This window comes from Trifolium pratense, linkage group LG3, assembly GCF_020283565.1.
Source record: "Trifolium pratense cultivar HEN17-A07 linkage group LG3, ARS_RC_1.1, whole genome shotgun sequence".
Classification (NCBI taxonomy): domain Eukaryota; kingdom Viridiplantae; phylum Streptophyta; class Magnoliopsida; order Fabales; family Fabaceae; genus Trifolium; species Trifolium pratense.
Window position 1 is genome coordinate 12769830 of NC_060061.1, and position 17929 is coordinate 12787758.

The 17929-nt window shown below is 31.7% G+C and overlaps 2 protein-coding genes and 1 pseudogene across 22 annotated transcripts; 2 read left to right on the forward strand and 1 right to left on the reverse strand.

Annotated features, from left to right (window-relative positions):
- Positions 1–542: 542 nt before the first annotated feature.
- On the forward strand, positions 543–12985 carry LOC123917903 (pentatricopeptide repeat-containing protein At1g63330-like). 21 transcript variants are annotated; one of them, XR_006812606.1, is made up of 6 exons: positions 614–2448; positions 10491–11416; positions 11543–11700; positions 11789–11877; positions 12199–12272; positions 12403–12599. XR_006812606.1 is itself a non-coding variant. In XM_045969815.1 (3 exons), the coding sequence occupies exons 1-2, from the start codon at positions 966–968 to the stop codon at positions 11414–11416; spliced, it is 2409 nt and encodes an 802-aa protein (XP_045825771.1). In that variant the 5' UTR covers positions 614–965; the 3' UTR covers positions 11543–11926. The 21 variants fall into 21 exon arrangements, 6 of the variants coding, with proteins under 6 accessions (XP_045825774.1, XP_045825771.1, XP_045825772.1 ...); XR_006812607.1 differs by having other exon boundaries at positions 11543–11651; XR_006812613.1 differs by having other exon boundaries at positions 10491–10828; positions 10934–11416; positions 11543–11877.
- Positions 3652–8115, forward strand: LOC123917905 (SWR1 complex subunit 2-like). The gene is made up of 7 exons (XM_045969823.1): positions 3652–3783; positions 4427–4505; positions 4639–4758; positions 5034–5102; positions 6012–6054; positions 6802–6867; positions 7400–8115. Exons 1-7 carry the CDS (start codon positions 3697–3699, stop codon positions 7587–7589), a joined length of 654 nt encoding a protein of 217 aa, XP_045825779.1. The 5' UTR covers positions 3652–3696; the 3' UTR covers positions 7590–8115.
- A 590-nt stretch (positions 12986–13575) lies between the features above and the next one.
- LOC123914597 lies at positions 13576–17524 on the reverse strand (annotated as a pseudogene).
- Positions 17525–17929: the final 405 nt, after the last annotated feature.

Here is a 17929-nt window from a genome sequence, read left to right on the forward strand (position 1 = left end):
AAAGCGAACGGTTCGTATCCGAATTGCTCTGGAAGATTTCTATTCAGAGAATACTTTTCGACATTATCACATACACATTTGTTAGTGATTTAAAACAATTTATAAGAATTTGGAGGTAAAAGCTAAGAGCCCTTTCCTACAAGCTAGTAGTACTTGTTTATGAAAATCAAGAACTATTATATCGGATTTGTGTTTTATTAGTAGTTAGAATATTTTGCGTCAAAAAAAAAGTAGTTTGAATATTTTTATTAGTGTTATTAAGATTCATAACCGGCTATAAAATTGGTTATAAATCTGATTATGAGTATATGACTGGTTATTTTTACGGAACCAGTTTAAAAGTGGTTATTTTCTTAAATTCAATTTTTAACCGGTTATTTTTAAATCCAGATTAAAAATTGCTTTTTTCTTAAATTCAATTTGAAAAATATAAATTATTTCTCGGTTTAAAAATTGGTTATTTCCAAAATTCAACTTTTGAGACCAACTTTAAAGAAAAAACAATATTATTATAAAATAGAAATTAGTTCGTGAAAAAAAATAGAAAATAGAGATAGAAATTAATAACTAAAAAACCTGAGCAAAATTCACCAAAAGTTATAGATCTGTGGACCTTCTCCACGGATATATGGCATCAACGAGAGGAACAGAAAGAATACCCAAATTGATCATACACAAGTGGAAGAGAGTGGGTAAATTTATGTTGCAGATATAATAAATAAAAAATTGGAATACTTCAATTTAATTTTGGGAGAAATTCACGGATTCGGATCTTCAACTTCCAACATATCTGCAGCCAGCTCTGCTGCAAAATACACAGCCATACGATCAATCCAACGGATCCTCTTCTTCTTCTTCTTCTTCTTCTTCTTCTTCTTCTTCTTCTTCTTCTTCTTCTTCTTCTTACTCTCTTTCAATACCAAATTACCAACAACACAATTTCGTTTCACTTCAAACCACCAACAATGTCATTTTCACACTTGACCTGTAATTTTCCAGTCACTCCCAAATTTCAACAACTTCCAAACCCTAATTTCAATCGTTCAACAAACTCAACAAAAACAACAAGACTATACTCTAAATTTCATCATCAAGACCAACACACTGCTCTTGTTTCCTCATTCAATCAATTGCTCCATCAAAACAATCCTAAACCACCGATAATCCAATTTACAAAAATCTTAACTTCCCTTGTCAAACTGAAACACTACTCAACTGTTATTTCACTTCATCAACAGATGGAATTAAACGGAATTGAGTCAGGCTTAGTCACTTTCAACATCTTAAGCAATTGTTTTTCTCAATTGGGTCAAATCTCTCTTTCATTTGCTGTATTTGCCACTATTCTCAAAAAGGGTTATCACCCAAATGTCATAACTTTTACTACACTCATCAATGGGTTATGTCAAGTTGGAGAAATGAACAAAGCTAAGGATATACTCAACACTATGGCTAAGAATGGAGTGCCTCCTGAGGCTTGGAGCTACAATGTCTTGATTAATGGATTTTGTAAGCTTAAAATGGTAGATGAAGCCGTCAATCTCTTCAATGAAATGCATCATAGAAAAATTATTCCTGATGTGGTGACTTACACTTCACTTATTGATGGTTTGTGCAAATCAGGAAGAATCGAATATGCTTTGGAGCTTGTCGATGAAATGCGTTGTAGAAACATTATTCCTGATGTGGTGACTTACACTTCACTTATTGATGGTTTGTGCAAATCAGGAAGAATCGAATATGCATTGGAGCTTCTCGATGAAATGCGTTGTAAAAAAATTATTCCTGATGTGGTGACTTACAATTCACTTATTGATGGTTTGTGCAAATCAGGAAGAATCGAATATGCTTTGGAGCTTGTCGATGAAATGCGTTGTAGAAAAATTATTCCTAATGTGGTGACTTACAATTCACTTATTGATGGTTTGTGCAAGTTGGGAAGAGTCGAATATGCTTTGGAGCTTGTCGATGAAATGCGTTGTAGAAAAATTATTCCTGATGTGGTGACTTACAGTTCACTTATTGATGGTTTGTGCAAGTTGGGAAGAGTGGAATATGCTTTGGAGCTTGTCGATGAAATGCGTTGTAGAAAAATTATTCCTAATGTGGTGACTTACAATTCACTTATTGATGGTTTGTGCAAATCAGGAACAATCGAATATGCATTGGAGCTTCTCGATGAAATGCATTGTAGAAAAATTATTCCTAATGTGGTGACTTACACTTCACTTATTGATGGTTTGTGCAAATCAGGAAGAATCGAATATGCTTTGGAGCTTGTCGATGAAATGCGTTGTAGAAACATTATTCCTGATGTGGTGACTTACACTTCACTTATTGATGGTTTGTGTAAATCGGGAAGCATCGAATATGCTTTGGAGCTTGTCGATGAAATGCGTTGTAGAAACATTATTCCTGATGTGGTAACCTACAGTTCACTTATTGATGGTTTGTGTAAAACAGGAAGAATTGAATATGCATTGGAGCTTGTCGATGAAATGCCTGATAGAGGTCAACCACCTAATTTGTTAACTTACAATTCTATATTGGATGCTTTGTTCAAAAACCATCATGTTGACGAGGCAATTGCATTATTAACCAAAATTATAGAGAAGGGTATTCAGCCAAACATGCATACGTACACTATTCTTATACATGGATTGTGTATAAATGGGAGACCGGAGGATGCAAGAAAGGTTTTTGAAGATCTTTTGGTCAAAGACTACAATCTACATGTCTATACATATAATGCTATGATCAGGGGATTTTGCAACAAGGGCTTGTTTGACGAAGCATTTACCATGCTATCAAAAATGGAACCCAATCGTTGTATTCCAGATGATAAAACTTATGAAACAATTATTCTTTCCCTCTTTGAAAAAGGTGAAAATGATAAAGCAAATAAACTTCGTCATGAAATGATTGAGAGAGGTCTATTATATAATCAAAACTAGGTAAAGTTTTTTTTCTTTCTATTTATACATTAATACTATTTTCACTTTGTTTTAGCGTCATTTCATTTATGTAGATGCTTAACCTAATGGGTAAAAAGGCTTTAGTTATTGTTGTTTCTTTTGTAGGGAAAAGTTTGTTACGTAGTTGGGTATGGATATTTTCTCTGGTCGTTGATGTTCTTTTATGATAAGAAGGGATAAATACATACTCGCGCTGTATATTTTTACAGGATTGGTAGTGCATCTTATTCATGCTCCTCGATGAAAATCAATCTTTGAAAATGGTGTAACAAAACTTGTTGAGAAAAGCACAAAACATTTGTCTCACTTTGATTTTCAATTTTTTTTATGATCAGTTTTCTTTTGCTGCTAGATTGTCTGTTGAGAGTTGGATCTGTTGCAAGCTTCAAATGTTAAACCGGCCATGTTCTCCGATTCCAATTTTCTTGTTCAGAAGATAATGTAAATACCTGTTATATGATTTCTAAAGAACAAGTTCTATTCTTGTGAATTTTTTTAAGGAACGTGATTCTTATACCTCTCTTTTGTTCCAGTTTCATCTTAATCCTTTTTACAAGTGTTATTTGCAGTCATCTTTTTATCAATGTTGAACTACAAAGCTTCATAAAATTATCTGTCATGCTTTTTCAGCAGTGTATATTATTTCATAGTTGAGTTTTAGAACTAGGCTTTAGCCTTTTAATGACTGCGCTGTGAAACTGACAACAACCAGCAAGGGATAATGATTAGGAAATCTACTAGAACTTCTGTCATTGTTCGACAGGCCGAAAGGGATGCTATTCGTGCTGCTATCCATGCAACCAGCAAGGTCATCTCATCACCACTACTCAATTTTATCTATTTCTATGTGATTAGGGTTTAGGATCTGTTTCTATAAACAGCTTAATTAAGCATTTATAGCATAAACGTTTATCATATAAGTGGTTATGTATAAGCTATTTCTAGAACGAAATATAAAATAAAGTCGAATTGTTTTTGTATAAGCTATAAGTTGTTTTTCATAAGCTATTTTGGAGAGCTTTTGAAAATAAGCTGAAAAAGAGATTATGGACATGTCATAAGTTGTTTACATAAGTTTTACCAAATAGTTTCACAAGTGCTTGTGTCAGTAGATAAGTTATTTTTGAGCTTATGAAAAATAGCTTATGCAAATAAACAAGCTTTTATGTTAGTTCATAAGTTATCACTATAGCGAAAATTGCATCTTCATAAGCTTGTTTTTCATAAACTACCTTGACAAGCTTATGATTTATGAATAATGCATGAAAACTTATTTATTTGCATAAGCTGTTTTGCATAAGCTCAAAATTAAGCTAATCCAAACGGGCCAAATAAGTTAATCCAAACAGACACTTATTTTTAGTTGTTCCTGTTACCTATTTTTTGAGTAATTATTATGGTCTGAAAATGTTCGTTTTTTCTTTATTTTGTCTTGTTTTGTTTTAGCTCAGCCAGTGATAAAAAGGAAGAAAGAAGGTGAGGAGAAAAAAATGTCACAAGAGGAGATGCTTTTAGAAGCTGCTCAAACAGGTTAATATTATAAACACTTAACATCTAATAACTTAGCTTGTTCAAAAACATCTACTAACTTAATACTGTAGCTTCCTTTTCTAGGTTGTTTGTTTTAATTTATAAATTTCCTTTCATGTTTTTGGCTCTGCAGAAATTATGAACTTGCGGAATTTGGAGCGAGTTTTAGCTAGAGAGGAAGAAGTTAAGAGGAGAGCAATTGTGCATAAAACTGTCTATAATGGTCCACAGATACATTACGTTTCAAAAATTGGTTGGTTTTTTTGTTTGTTTAAATGTGGAATGACACTGTCTTTTGGATGCTGCATTTCTTGTGGAAATGGATTCCCTGCAGTCACTATTTGACTGCAGGTGAATCTCAGCCATCCATCTTTATATCTGAACCCATCAAAACTTAATCTAAAGGTGTGCAAAACATGACTGCATGAATGCATGGATATTTTGACTGCACTGAATCCTGGTCCATTTCTTGTGCATTTAGATTGGTTGCTGTCATTTTACATAAAGCTGTCTGTTAAGTTTTTCTAGGTTGTTCGTATTTGGAGTTTACTAAAGGGGCGTCATTTCACACCGATATTGCCACAACATCTCAAGAATGTGCGTCCCTCTTATGCTAGCACTATAATTTGGTTAATTTTTATGTTGAAGAATGTGATATATCATCTGTTTCTTTGTCTGTAAAGTTTACAAATATGTGAAATTAATTCCCAGATAAGCCGTGGCATTGATTTTCACAATAAATTATTTGTTTCGCTTATTTTTATTAGTTGTTGTGATAGTCAAAATTACTGGACATTAAGTTTACAAAATTTAGTTAGGTTTAGGAAAGAAGGATGGATGGGAGTATATTAAGTGTGAAAGTACCCACAACTGAGTGTTTTAGATAATTAGGGTCTATCTTACAAAAGGACAGAAAGATTGATAATAATGTCACATGTAGTATCCAAACAAGACGGTTGAAGTAGAGAAATGTTTCAGGTGTTTATGTGACCTCTAAGTGCCTTACACTGAAAAGAAAGCTGCACCAAATCCTAGTTAGATTTGCAATCATATATGGATCAAAAATGCTGGGAAGTAAACTGCAATAATGAGCATAGATGAAGGTTGCAGAAATGAGAATGGAGTATGGGATGAGTGGCATACTGAGATGGATAGGGTTTTAAATGTTTTTGTTCGAGAAAAAGATGAATAGCTTCAATACAAAAATAAAAAAACATGACGGCTTCATTAGGTTGAAAGTTAGGGTAGCTACTAAATGGATAATGATTGACAAATCATATATCAGTCTACCACCACATGCCTTCATAGGATGTGAAGTAAAGAATGACAAGTTGGCAACCTCTTACAGATGGGTAGGGGAAGACAAAAAAAATGTGACAAGACTTGAGAGACTATTGAGAAGAATTTAAAGTACCCAACTTCAGGAAATTCTATGTAGCTAAATAACAAGTTTTTTCAATTTTCTTTTTTTATTTACTTATACGATCTATTTATATTTCTTTTCAGATCCAGAACAACCTGTTTGCGTGATTACTGGTTTGCCTGCCAAGTAAGATCCTCACTTACCAATATTGTGGTTATTGATTTATTTTTCACTACCCTGGTTAGAATGACAGATACACAGTGTGCAATTTGGAACTACTTCATGATTGTTTATTTTCCCTACTATATCTATATCTTATGCACATATATAGCTTTCGGTTTTGGTTTCCTTTGTAAGTGATTTAATCTTCAAAAAATAGACAAATTGATACAATAGATTTAGGATTTTAAAGTCATTTCAAATTGGATATTTTTGGAAAATGCTAATGGAATCTTGCTTTAGAATTTTTTTTTTATAGATGGGCCATATAGTTCAAAATGCACAGTATTTGGCAATCAGACGAGTCAAGCATTAACATGTATCAGGATGAGGAAAAAAGACATTCACAGTAGCTGTGTATCAGGATTATCCATTTATACATTATACATCAAAATTTGCCTTCTAGACTTCTAGTGTGTTTATTGTAGTCAAACTTTAGGCGTGATGTCTAGCTTACTTTTCTGTGCATCTTCTGAATTTCTAAATTTCCCCCCCTTCTAATTTCTTCTCTGCCCAAACTTGATTTCCTGCCGAGACAGCATTATGGTTTCTCTCTCATTTAAAACTTGATTCTTATTATATTATCAAATTACATAATTTGGACTCTTATCTATTGCTGCGATTATCACTGATTATCAGTAGTTCAGTTGGAAGGTTTCCTTAGTCTATCCTGCTGTACTTCACATATTGTTAAGGAGTTCTCTCTTGATATAGGTATCGTGATCCAAAGACTGGGCTGCCATACGCTACAAAAGAGGCTTTTAAAATAATTCGACAACGGTATGACCATTCTTGATTGCAAATTTTCTCTGAATGTTTATTGAATTTGTCCTATTTTCCCTTTCCTAGTATTTTTTTATAACTTTTTTCGATGCTGTTTTCTTGCTAATCTCTTGTTTATTTATTCTTTTTCTTTTAATTAGTCTTGAAGTCCATGGCACGTCCTATTGTTGGAAAACTAATGATGGGTGTTATATATGTATAAAAATCATGCATGTGGCTTCACCCAATTGCTCAACCTTTTGGGAGAGATGGTTTAGACATAGTATCGTCTAGGAGATTGTGTTTGATCCTAGTTATCATTGTTCTTATAAATGTTGAAAAATTAAATTTCAACGCAATGCTCTAAGGGCTCGTGCATGAGGGGTTGGGTTAAATAAAAAAAGCATTCATGTGAGAGTTGGTTTATGATAGTAGGATTAAGCTCTATTTAAGAAACGTGTTGATCATTGAATATGTTAAAGCATGTAATCAAGTGATTTTTTCGTAATTGATTTTATTTGACATTAATTAATGGGGGATTATTTTGCAGCATTGCGGATGAAAGTGCCAACTCTAGAAAGGAGACATTTATGGAAGGCTTATATGATTCAGTTTCTGGATATGGTTTTCCAACCAAGCAAAAGAGATCGAAAACGCGAGACAAAAATATACATCCACATGATCGTTCCTTGGCTCGTTTTCGTAGAATTCCTACTTTTGAGGATGAAGATTCTGACTAACTGCCTTGGTGATTTTTTTCCTCCTATTTTAAGTTAGTCTTCTTTTATTGTTCACCCTCTTGTAATGAAAATGCATGAATCGTGATTTTAATCTTAGTGCCAAATCATGAAAGAAGTCATGGCTGTGCTTCGTCGTGATCTGGACCTCAGGTTGGGATAATAGTAGAAATAGAGTGTGACGCCCATTTCAATATTAGCAAAGTAATCTTCGGTCTCTTGTGGTATGTATTTTTAAAATTGACCCTGGTCATTTTTTTAAAAGGAGAATTCACTACACATGAGTAAGATACATAATATTGTCAAAACTTGCTATTGCTGAAGTATAGGAATATAACTTTGAAGTTCAAGGATAGTAGACTGAAATTTGTGGTTTTAGACTATGTTTGGATATCTAATGATGAGTTGAGACCAGGTACAAAAGCAATTAGGTCTTTTTCCGTTAGCCGGGGATGGGTATGTAAATCAATTGCGCCATAAACTCCTGTATATATTTGGTTCAAAGACAGATTTTTTAACTTCTAATCTTTCTTAATGGTTTGATTCATAGTTTTCTTTGGTCTTTCCTCATTCAGCCATTCTCTAATTATTAGAATATTCTCTACTCAGTCTACGCTGCCTACTAATATTGTTGTCTTTCTTCTCCGTATTATACAAGATTTTAATATATTTTCTGTTATCCAAATTTTCTCTGAAATGATGAAAAAATTATTTGTATAACTATCCATTTGTTGTAACATTCTCATCTTTACAACACTAAGCTTCATTCTTTGTTTGATAAATTTTGCTTTTAATTTGAGAGATACCTGTCTGTCACATATTACACGGAACAATTGTTTGTATTCATTCACCTTACATGAACCTTGTTACTCACCACCGTTCTCTTGACATGGGGACATATCTTATACCATGTTTTAACTTTTGTCATGCATTGATGTTTTCATTTTTGTTTTGATCGAAGTAGTTGTCTTGTCATGAAACTTATAGTTCGAGTTATAGTTTTGCATCCAAGCTTGCAATTTCATTTCCTTTTCTTGAATCGTGAGATAATCTACTTTCTCTTTACACAATTTCTTTGGTGGGAAAAATGGACTAAATATCCCCAACAATAAAAACAACTAAAAATCTTGAGGGAAACTCATCGTAGAAGTGCCGGCAAGTTTTTTGACAGAGCATCAACAACTTAATTGTCTTCATGAAGAATATGCGACCACAAATGATCGTGACATGAGTCACCATAGAGTAAAATAACTTTACACTGACGGTGCATATAAATTAAATTCTATTTTTAAATCTAGTTTAAAAATTGATTTTTTCTTAAATTCAATTTAAAAAATATAAATTATTTCTCGATTTAAAAATTGATTACTTTCAAAATTCAACTTTTGAGACCAACTTTAAAGAAAAAACTAAATTTTTTCAATATTATATAATTAAAAGTTAATATTATTATAGTATCCTTTTTCAAAAACAATATTATTATAAAATAGAAATTAGTTCATGAAAAAAATATAGAAAATTAATAACTAAAAATCCTGAGCAAAATTCACCAAAAACTATAGATCTGTGCACCTTCTCCACGGATATATGCATCAACGAGAGGAACAGAAAGAATACCCAAATTTATGTTGCAGATATAATAAATAAAAAATTGGTATACTTTAATTTAAGGGTCTTGTTAACATGTGCATATAGGGCACATGATAAGGTATCTTAATATAGAAATTTAACATTTAATGATACAAGACATTTAATGCTTGAAAAGTTAAAATGCACAAATTCTAAGGCATAATTTCTATTTTTACTATCTTAACATGTGCCATATATGCACATGTTAACATTCTCCTTAATTTAATTTTGGGAGAAATTCAGGGATTCGGATCTTCAGCTGCCAACATATCTGCAACCAGCTCTGCTGCAAAATACACAGCCATAAGATCAATCCAACGGATTCTCTTCTTCTTCTTCTTCTTTATCTTCTTCTTCTTCATACTCTCTTTCAATACCAATTACCAACAAACAACACAATCTCATTTCACTTCAAAACACCAACAATGTCATTTTCAAACTTGACCTGTAATTTTCCAGTCACTCCCAAATTTCAACAACTTCCAAACCCTAATTTCAATCCTTCAACAAACTCAACAAAAACAAGACTATACTCTAAATTTCATCATCAAGACCAACACACTGCTCTTGTTTCCTCATTCAATCAATTACTCCATCAAAACAATCCTAAACCACCGATAATCCAATTTACAAAAATCATAACTTCCCTTGTCAAACTGAAACACTACTCAACTGTTATTTCACTTCATCAACAGATGGAATTAAACGGAATTGAGTCAGGCTTCGTCACTTTCAACATCTTAATCAATTGTTTTTCTCAATTGGGTCAAATCTCTCTTTCATTTGCTGTATTTGCCACTATTCTCAAAAAGGGTTATCACCCAAATGTCATAACTTTTACTACACTCATCAATGGGTTATGTCAAGTTGGAGAAATCAACAAAGCTAAGGATATACTCAACACTATGGCTAAGAATGGAGTGCCTCCTGAGGCTTGGAGCTACAATATCTTGATTAATGGATTTTGTAAGCTTAAAATGGTAGATGAAGCCGTCAATCTCTTCAATGAAATGCATCATACAAAAATTATTCCTGATGTGGTGACTTACACTTCGCTTATTGATGGTTTGTGCAAATCAGGAAGAATCGAATATGCATTGGAGCTTCTCGATGAAATGCGTTGTAGAAAAATTATTCCTGATGTGGTGACTTACAGTTCACTTATAGATGGTTTGTGCAAATCAGGAAGAATCGAATATGCTTTGGAGCTTGTCGATGAAATGCGTTGTAGAAACATTATCCCTGATGTGGTGACCTACAGTTCACTTATTGATGGTTTGTGCAAGTTGGGAAGAGTGGAATATGCTTTGGAGCTTGTCGATGAAATGCGTTGTAGAAAAATTATTCCTAATGTGGTGACTTACAATTCACTTATTAATGGTTTGTGCAAGTTGGGAAGAGTCGAAAATGCTTTGGAGCTTGTCGATGAAATGCGCAGTAGAAAAATTATTCCTAATGTGGTGACTTACAATTCACTTATTGATGGTTTGTGCAAATCAAGAAGAATCGAATATGCATTGGAGCTTCTCGATGAAATGCATTGTAGAAAAATTATTCCTAATGTGGTGACTTACACTTCACTTATTGATGGTTTGTGCAAATCAGGAAGAATCGAATATGCTTTGGAGCTTGTCGATGAAATGCGTTGTAGAAACATTATTCCTGATGTGGTGACCTACAGTTCACTTATTGATGGTTTGTGTAAATCGGGAAGCATTGAATATGCATTGGAGCTTGTCGATGAAATGCCTGATAGAGGTCAACCACCTAATTTGTTAACTTACAATTCTATATTGGATGCTTTGTTCAAAAACCATCATGTTGACGAGGCAATTGCATTATTAACCAAAATTATAGAGAAGGGTATTCAGCCAAACATGCATACGTACACTATTCTTATACATGGATTGTGTATAAATGGGAGACCGGAGGATGCAAGAAAGGTTTTTGAAGATCTTTTGGTCAAAGGCTACAATCTACATGTCTATACATATGATGCTATGATCAGGGGATTTTGCAACAAGGGCTTGTTTGACGAAGCATTTACCATGCTATCAAAAATGGAACCCAATCGTTGTATTCCGGATGATAAAACTTATGAAACAATTATTCTTTCCCTCTTTGAAAAAGGTGAAAATGATAAAGCAAATAAACTTCGTCAGGAAATGATTGAGAGAGGTCTATTATATAATCAAAACTAGGTAAAGTTTTTTTTCTTTCTATTTATACATTAATACTATTTTCACTTTGTATCAGCGTCATTTCATTTATGTAGCTGCTTAACCTAATGGGTAAAAAGGCTTTAGTTATTGTTGTTTCTTTTGTAGGGAAAAGTTTGTTACGTAGTTGGGTATGGATATTTTCTCTGGTCGTTGATGTTCTTTTATGATAAGAAGGGATAAATACATACTCGCGCTGTATATTTTTACAGGATTGGTAGTGCATCTTATTCATGCTCCTCGATGAAAATCAATCTTTGAAAATGGTGTAACAAACTTGTTGAGAAAAGCACAAAACATTTGTCTCACTTTGATTTTCAATTTTTTTTATGATCAGTTTTCTTTTGCTGCTAGATTGTCTGTTGAGAGTTGGATCTGTTGCAAGCTTCAAATGTTAAACCGGCCATGTTCTCCGATTCCAATTTTCTTGTTCAGAAGATAATGTAAATACCTGTTATATGATTTCTAAAGAACAAGTTCTATTCTTGTGAATTTTTTTAAGGAACGTGATTCTTATACCTCTCTTTTGTTCCAGTTTCATCTTAATCCTTTTTACAAGTGTTATTTGCAGTCATCTTTTTATCAATGTTGAACTACAAAGCTTCATAAAATTATCTGTCATGCTTTTTCAGCAGTGTATATTATTTCATAGTTGAGTTTTAGAACTAGGCTTTAGCCTTTTATTGACTGCGCTGTGAAACTGACAACAATTTAAGACCTTTTATGTCACCATTCACCAACAATAATTTCAAAATTAAATGCAGAAACAACATGTCAAGCTCTTCAATATTTGCCATAGTAAAATGGAGGAAGTTGTTCAAAGGAATGCCTCTGTTAGGTACTCACTTTCCCTTAGCTTGCATCATCTCCTTGTTCTTATTTTGTGTTTAGAAACTAATGGTTGAAAATAAGAGATGTACTTGATTTAATTATACTCAGTGATATCTTTGGCATTCTTCGTTGAATAGATTTCTGGAACAAAAAGCTGTAATTTCAACTTGGTTTCAATTACATGAATCATGTAAAGAGTGAAGCATTTTGTATGAGTGGTTTTTTTTTTTGGATTACCACTTAACTTTTCTTGTATTTTTTCTACCTTGTTCTTGTGCACACCTTGTGCCAATGTCGAGGTAATTTAATATATTAATTGTATGTTGATCATGAAGATTGTTAACTGTAATCTAGGTATTGATTCCATTTATGTATTATTGGCTCCAAAAACATTTGTCACCGTTACTAATCGGTGCCTTACACGAACAGTTCCACATCTTAATTTGGGAAAATTGGCCAAAGAAAGCGAGCAATTTGATTACCAGTAAGATTGAAAGTAAAGCTGCAGTTTTTTTAATTTTTTTGAACAAGAGCTGCAGTTGGTTTTTAACCAGATAACAACTAGTTTTGGGAAAATCAATTGGACGGATATCCGACCATTTGGAATGGATCCGGTTGATAACCATATACTTTTATCCGGATTTTTTAAAACGGATTTGGATCTGGTTATGAGTTTGGGCCTCCTAACCGGATATTTTGCATAGCCCTACAATCCTGTGTCTGAGATCCGGAGTTTCCGTGGACAATGAGTCATTTCATTCTCTTATTAGCCAAAATGTTGACTACCTACAAGAAACACTTCGAGGAATGTATACATTTGAAAAATTAAGGTAAAAGCAAGAAGGGGGAAAAAGATATGTTAAGATTGAACTTACTATCTACGGAGACATGAAAAACCAACGTTAATGTCAATTTTATCTTCTTTTCTCTTTTTATAATTACACCTCATATCATCTCACATGTAAATACAACTGATTATACGACTTTTTAATTTGGTCAAATCTATGTTACAGTCTCTTAGACTCTCATTGCATATTATCACGATGCTAATAAGATTCAATAATAAACTTCAAACCATATATATATCAACCGACTCTACTTTCATTTGATAAGATAATACTTTCACTCCAACTCAAGATTAATCCTTTATCTAATCAATTACTAGAACATCGACCCGTGCGGTGCCCGAGTCTGATTAGCTGTAAGATATATAATGATTAAATAAGATATGATAATTTCAATAATGTAAGGTATATGAAAAAAGTTGAGTAACATTAAACGATAGTTCATAAAAAAAATTATGATATATTACGGAAGACTTCCTTATAGACCACATTCGAAGTCTTAGTCGTATCTTCGCCGTTGTCATCGATGATCAATATTTTTAATCCTTTTCTAGAAGTAACTCTTGAAATTGCAACATACAACTGACCATGTGAAAACACTGGCGACGGAAGATATATCCCAACATGCTTTAAAGATTGTCCTTGACTCTTATTAATAGTCCTCAAAAGAAATATCATAGGAAATTGTCTCCGTTGAAATTTAAAAGGAATTCTCACGTCAGATGGTGTCAGAGAAAATCTAGGTATGAAAACCTGATCACCAATATTACTTCATGAAATAATTTTTCCTTCAAGAGCACGTTTTTCCAATCTCGTAATAATAAGTATTGTTCCATTGCATAATCCTAATTTTTTATTCAAATTCCTTTATAGCATAACTGGAACTCCAACTTTAAGTCTCAACTTGTGATTTGGAAGTCCCGACGTAGAAATCGTGTTCAAAAATTCGGGAGTATGAACATCATCCACTGTTTGACCGTCTGCATTTTATGTGAGTGGAGTATCATAACTCAAATATGTTTTTTCTTCACCATGAATTAAATCCAACATATAATCATTTATTGTGTCGACTATTGAATTTTTAGGAGCTAGTATAGCTCTATTTTTGAAATACGTTATATCGTTCATGTTTTGTAAAAGTTTGGGATAGGTGCTTTCAACGATAGAAGCAAGAGGATCACCTGAATTTGGAATCAATAAATCTGATGGAATGTCAAGTTCTAAATCATCGTCGTTGTCATCTTCAATTTCTCCATCGCCAACACCCAAAATTCATTCAGAAAACAATCTTCTTTGACCCGAAAAGGTTATGATAAATTGTTAGCAAAAGAAACAAATGTGAATCAGTGAATTTTTTTCGTAATTAATAATATAGTCACGTTGATATATATCTAGAGTCAACTACTATTTGCATAAATATCACCTTGATATATATTTGCAGTAATACGATCGACCATACTCCTCAACATGAACAAACTTTTAAGTTCATAAAGACATAAAAAAAAGTAAATTTTTCTTAACATGTTTAGTTAAAAAAAAAAACTTTTAAGTCCAATGATTTTTTTTTTCTTTTAAAAATCTTTAAAGCATACCAGTCATGCGTTAAATAAATATTATTGTTAATTCTTTCGACTAATACTTCAAATTGATTCGCAAACGGATCTACCAAAGTTGTGAAACGATAAATTTCCTGTCGAAAATCAGCATAAAACATCTTCAGAAGCATCATTGCACCCTATAAAATCAATGAACAATAGAAATGTTAGAAAAAAAGAAATTTGAGTTTTTTCCATTTAACAATGTTCTATGAAATGATGAATACTGCATATTATTTATTCCTTGTTAAGTATCAATCTAAATCTAAATATAATAGAAATCACTCACTAAATGCAAAATTGTGTCGTGTGTGAAAATCCTAATATCAGTACTCGGTATCATAATTTAATAGAAATAACATATAAAATAAAATTAAATATAAATAATTGAGAATTTTGGTGTAAAAAACAATCTATTAAAAAATTTGGAACTATACTAACTTCGGTTACGCAAAACTGAACGCAGTAGGTCCGATATCTAATTTGCAATTCATTAACCAACTTCTCCCGATCAGATAAAAGATTAGGATTCAAAGGACCTGTTTATATATATATATATATATATAAAGTTAGCATAAAGTTTTAAAACAATATCGATTTCAGGAATAAAGATAATAAATCACAAAACAGAATAAAAGTTTATACACACCTATGAGTAAATTAAGTCGAATTGCGGTGAAGTTGTTAACATGAGACATTGAAATATGAAAGATGTTTTTTTTTTAATAGATTTCATTATTGTTGAATGTATTATAGTATAATCACATGTGATAATAACTTTCCAAATCTCACATGATAATTATTTATGATCCGGTAGAAAAAAAATTATTGATCAGGAAAGACATAAAAATATTTCGTGATAAATAATATAGTCAACAATAATTTTGATATGATATACTTTTAAAATTGATGGTGCTTATTAATTATTGCACATAATTTTAATCACAATTGATATATTTGTCATAGTGGTTGGAAATATTGCCTTACATTGAAGGGTTGCGGGTTCAATTCCTAATCAAGACAAAATTGTATTATTTTTTAATAAAAATTGCAAGATAAAATGAAGGGAAAACAGATAAAACAAATTAGGATTTAGGATTTGCTTGTGTATACAAGCTTACTAGAACTTTGACCCATGCGGTGCATGGGTCTAATTAGGTGTAATATGTAATAATAAAAAATAAAATACAAAAATTCTAAGAGCATTTTCAATAAGAGTAGTATAGGGAATTTCATGGACTAATTATTCTATATTTGTTTATGTGCTTATTTTATATTTTATATATTTTATAAATAATTTTTGAACCTCATCATTTTGTTTACTTATTAAAAAAAAATTCTGATAACTAAAGGTTAAAAAATTGATGATAATTAAAGGTTAAAAAAAAAATTAAAGACGTAATCAAGAACATAAACTTAAGTAGACATCCATAAATAAATAAAAATTGTGATTAATTCCGCCGTTCAAATTTATTGAAAACAGGGTTAACATATTAGTATTCCTAAATTCTTTCATAATTGAAGCACATGTTTTAGCGGTTGAAAGGTTTTATTGTAAGTAAGAGATGCAGGTTCGATGACAAATCTGTATATTTTTAATATAAAGCTGCAATAAAAAGAAAGAGAAAATGAGGAGACAAAATTTGGTTTAGGGTTAGCTTATGTTAGCAAGCTCATAATATAAGAGATTATCGGTTTTTAATTGTTTAAATTGTGCAATGAAAATTGATGGTGCTTAATTGTCGTATGAAATCTTTCCTATGAAAGTTGATGGAGCTTAACACTTTGTGGACATAATTTAAATCACAATTGGTCTGCTAGTGCATATTATATCAATTAATCATCGGTTAATATTAAATCTGCAATATTAAAAACAAAATAATGAATGTGATTAGTGATATGACTATGGTTGTGTTTGGTTGTATTGCAAAAAAAAATGATTTAGTAGAATCGAGTTTGATAATAACTTTCCAAATTACACGTGATAATAACTTTCCAAATCTCACATGATAATTATTCTCTAAATTTATGATCCGGTAGAAAAAAAATCATTGATCAGGAAAGACATAAAAATATTTCGTGATGAATAACAATAATTTTGATATGATATACTTTTAAAATTGATGGTGCTTATCAATTATTGCACATAATTTTAATCACAATTGGTATACTTGCCATAATGGTTGGAAATATTGCCTTGCATTGAAGGGTTGGGGGTTTGAATCCTAGTCAAGACAAAATTCTATTATTTTTTAATAAAAATTACAAGATAAAATGGAGGGAAAATAGGGAAAACAAATTAGGGTTTAGAGTTTGCTTGTGTATACAAGCTTATAATATAAAAGATAATATAAAAGATTAGCCACATTCAACCGATTTCATTTACTATGATGTAAATGAGAGAAATAGTTTTATTCTAGCCCAAATAAATATGTACCGATTATTTTTTTTCAGCAAACACGAAATAATTTGATGATGCAAATTAGAGAAATAGTTTCATTCCATTTTTTCTAGAGTAAACATGAAATTATTTTATTCACATGACTTCAATGTATACATTTGAATCGATGGACAATGGCAACTCATTTTGCATGTGTCACGTGGTCCCTATAATAATTTTTAAATCCATACACGATTATGTCTTCTATTCACGTTGGCGCCCTTCTGTCTTCTCAGCTTTTGCTCCAACCAACCATCATCAATCTTATTTAGTTTTACTAATTTCAATTAACGGAGATCTTAATTATCCACTCATTTACGTCAAAGACACCCATATCTTCTACATAAGTACTCTCTTCGTCGCAAAATGAGTGAGTCATTTTGATTATATATACTATTCACATATCTTATTTTGACTTTGTTTTTCTACTAATAAATAAAAACAATTATTAACATATAAGATGTTGTTGGATTCATCTCGATAAGTACTGTATTTTCAAAATATCATATTTTTATAATTTTTACTATTATACAATTTAAAATATTAATCGTCAAAGTTATGCATTGACATGCGAGACGCAGTCAACCAGCTCACTCATTGTAAGACGGAGGGAGTATTTTCTTACAAACTCTCCCAAACTATAAGAGATCATTTTATTTAAGCTATTTTTTTTAATGAAAAATGCTAACCAGTTTTTCGCATCAGTTAAAAAAATTAAATATAATGAATTTATAATGAAACTCGTGTAGTTAATATTTGTATTGTAAAATATAAAAATGTTATT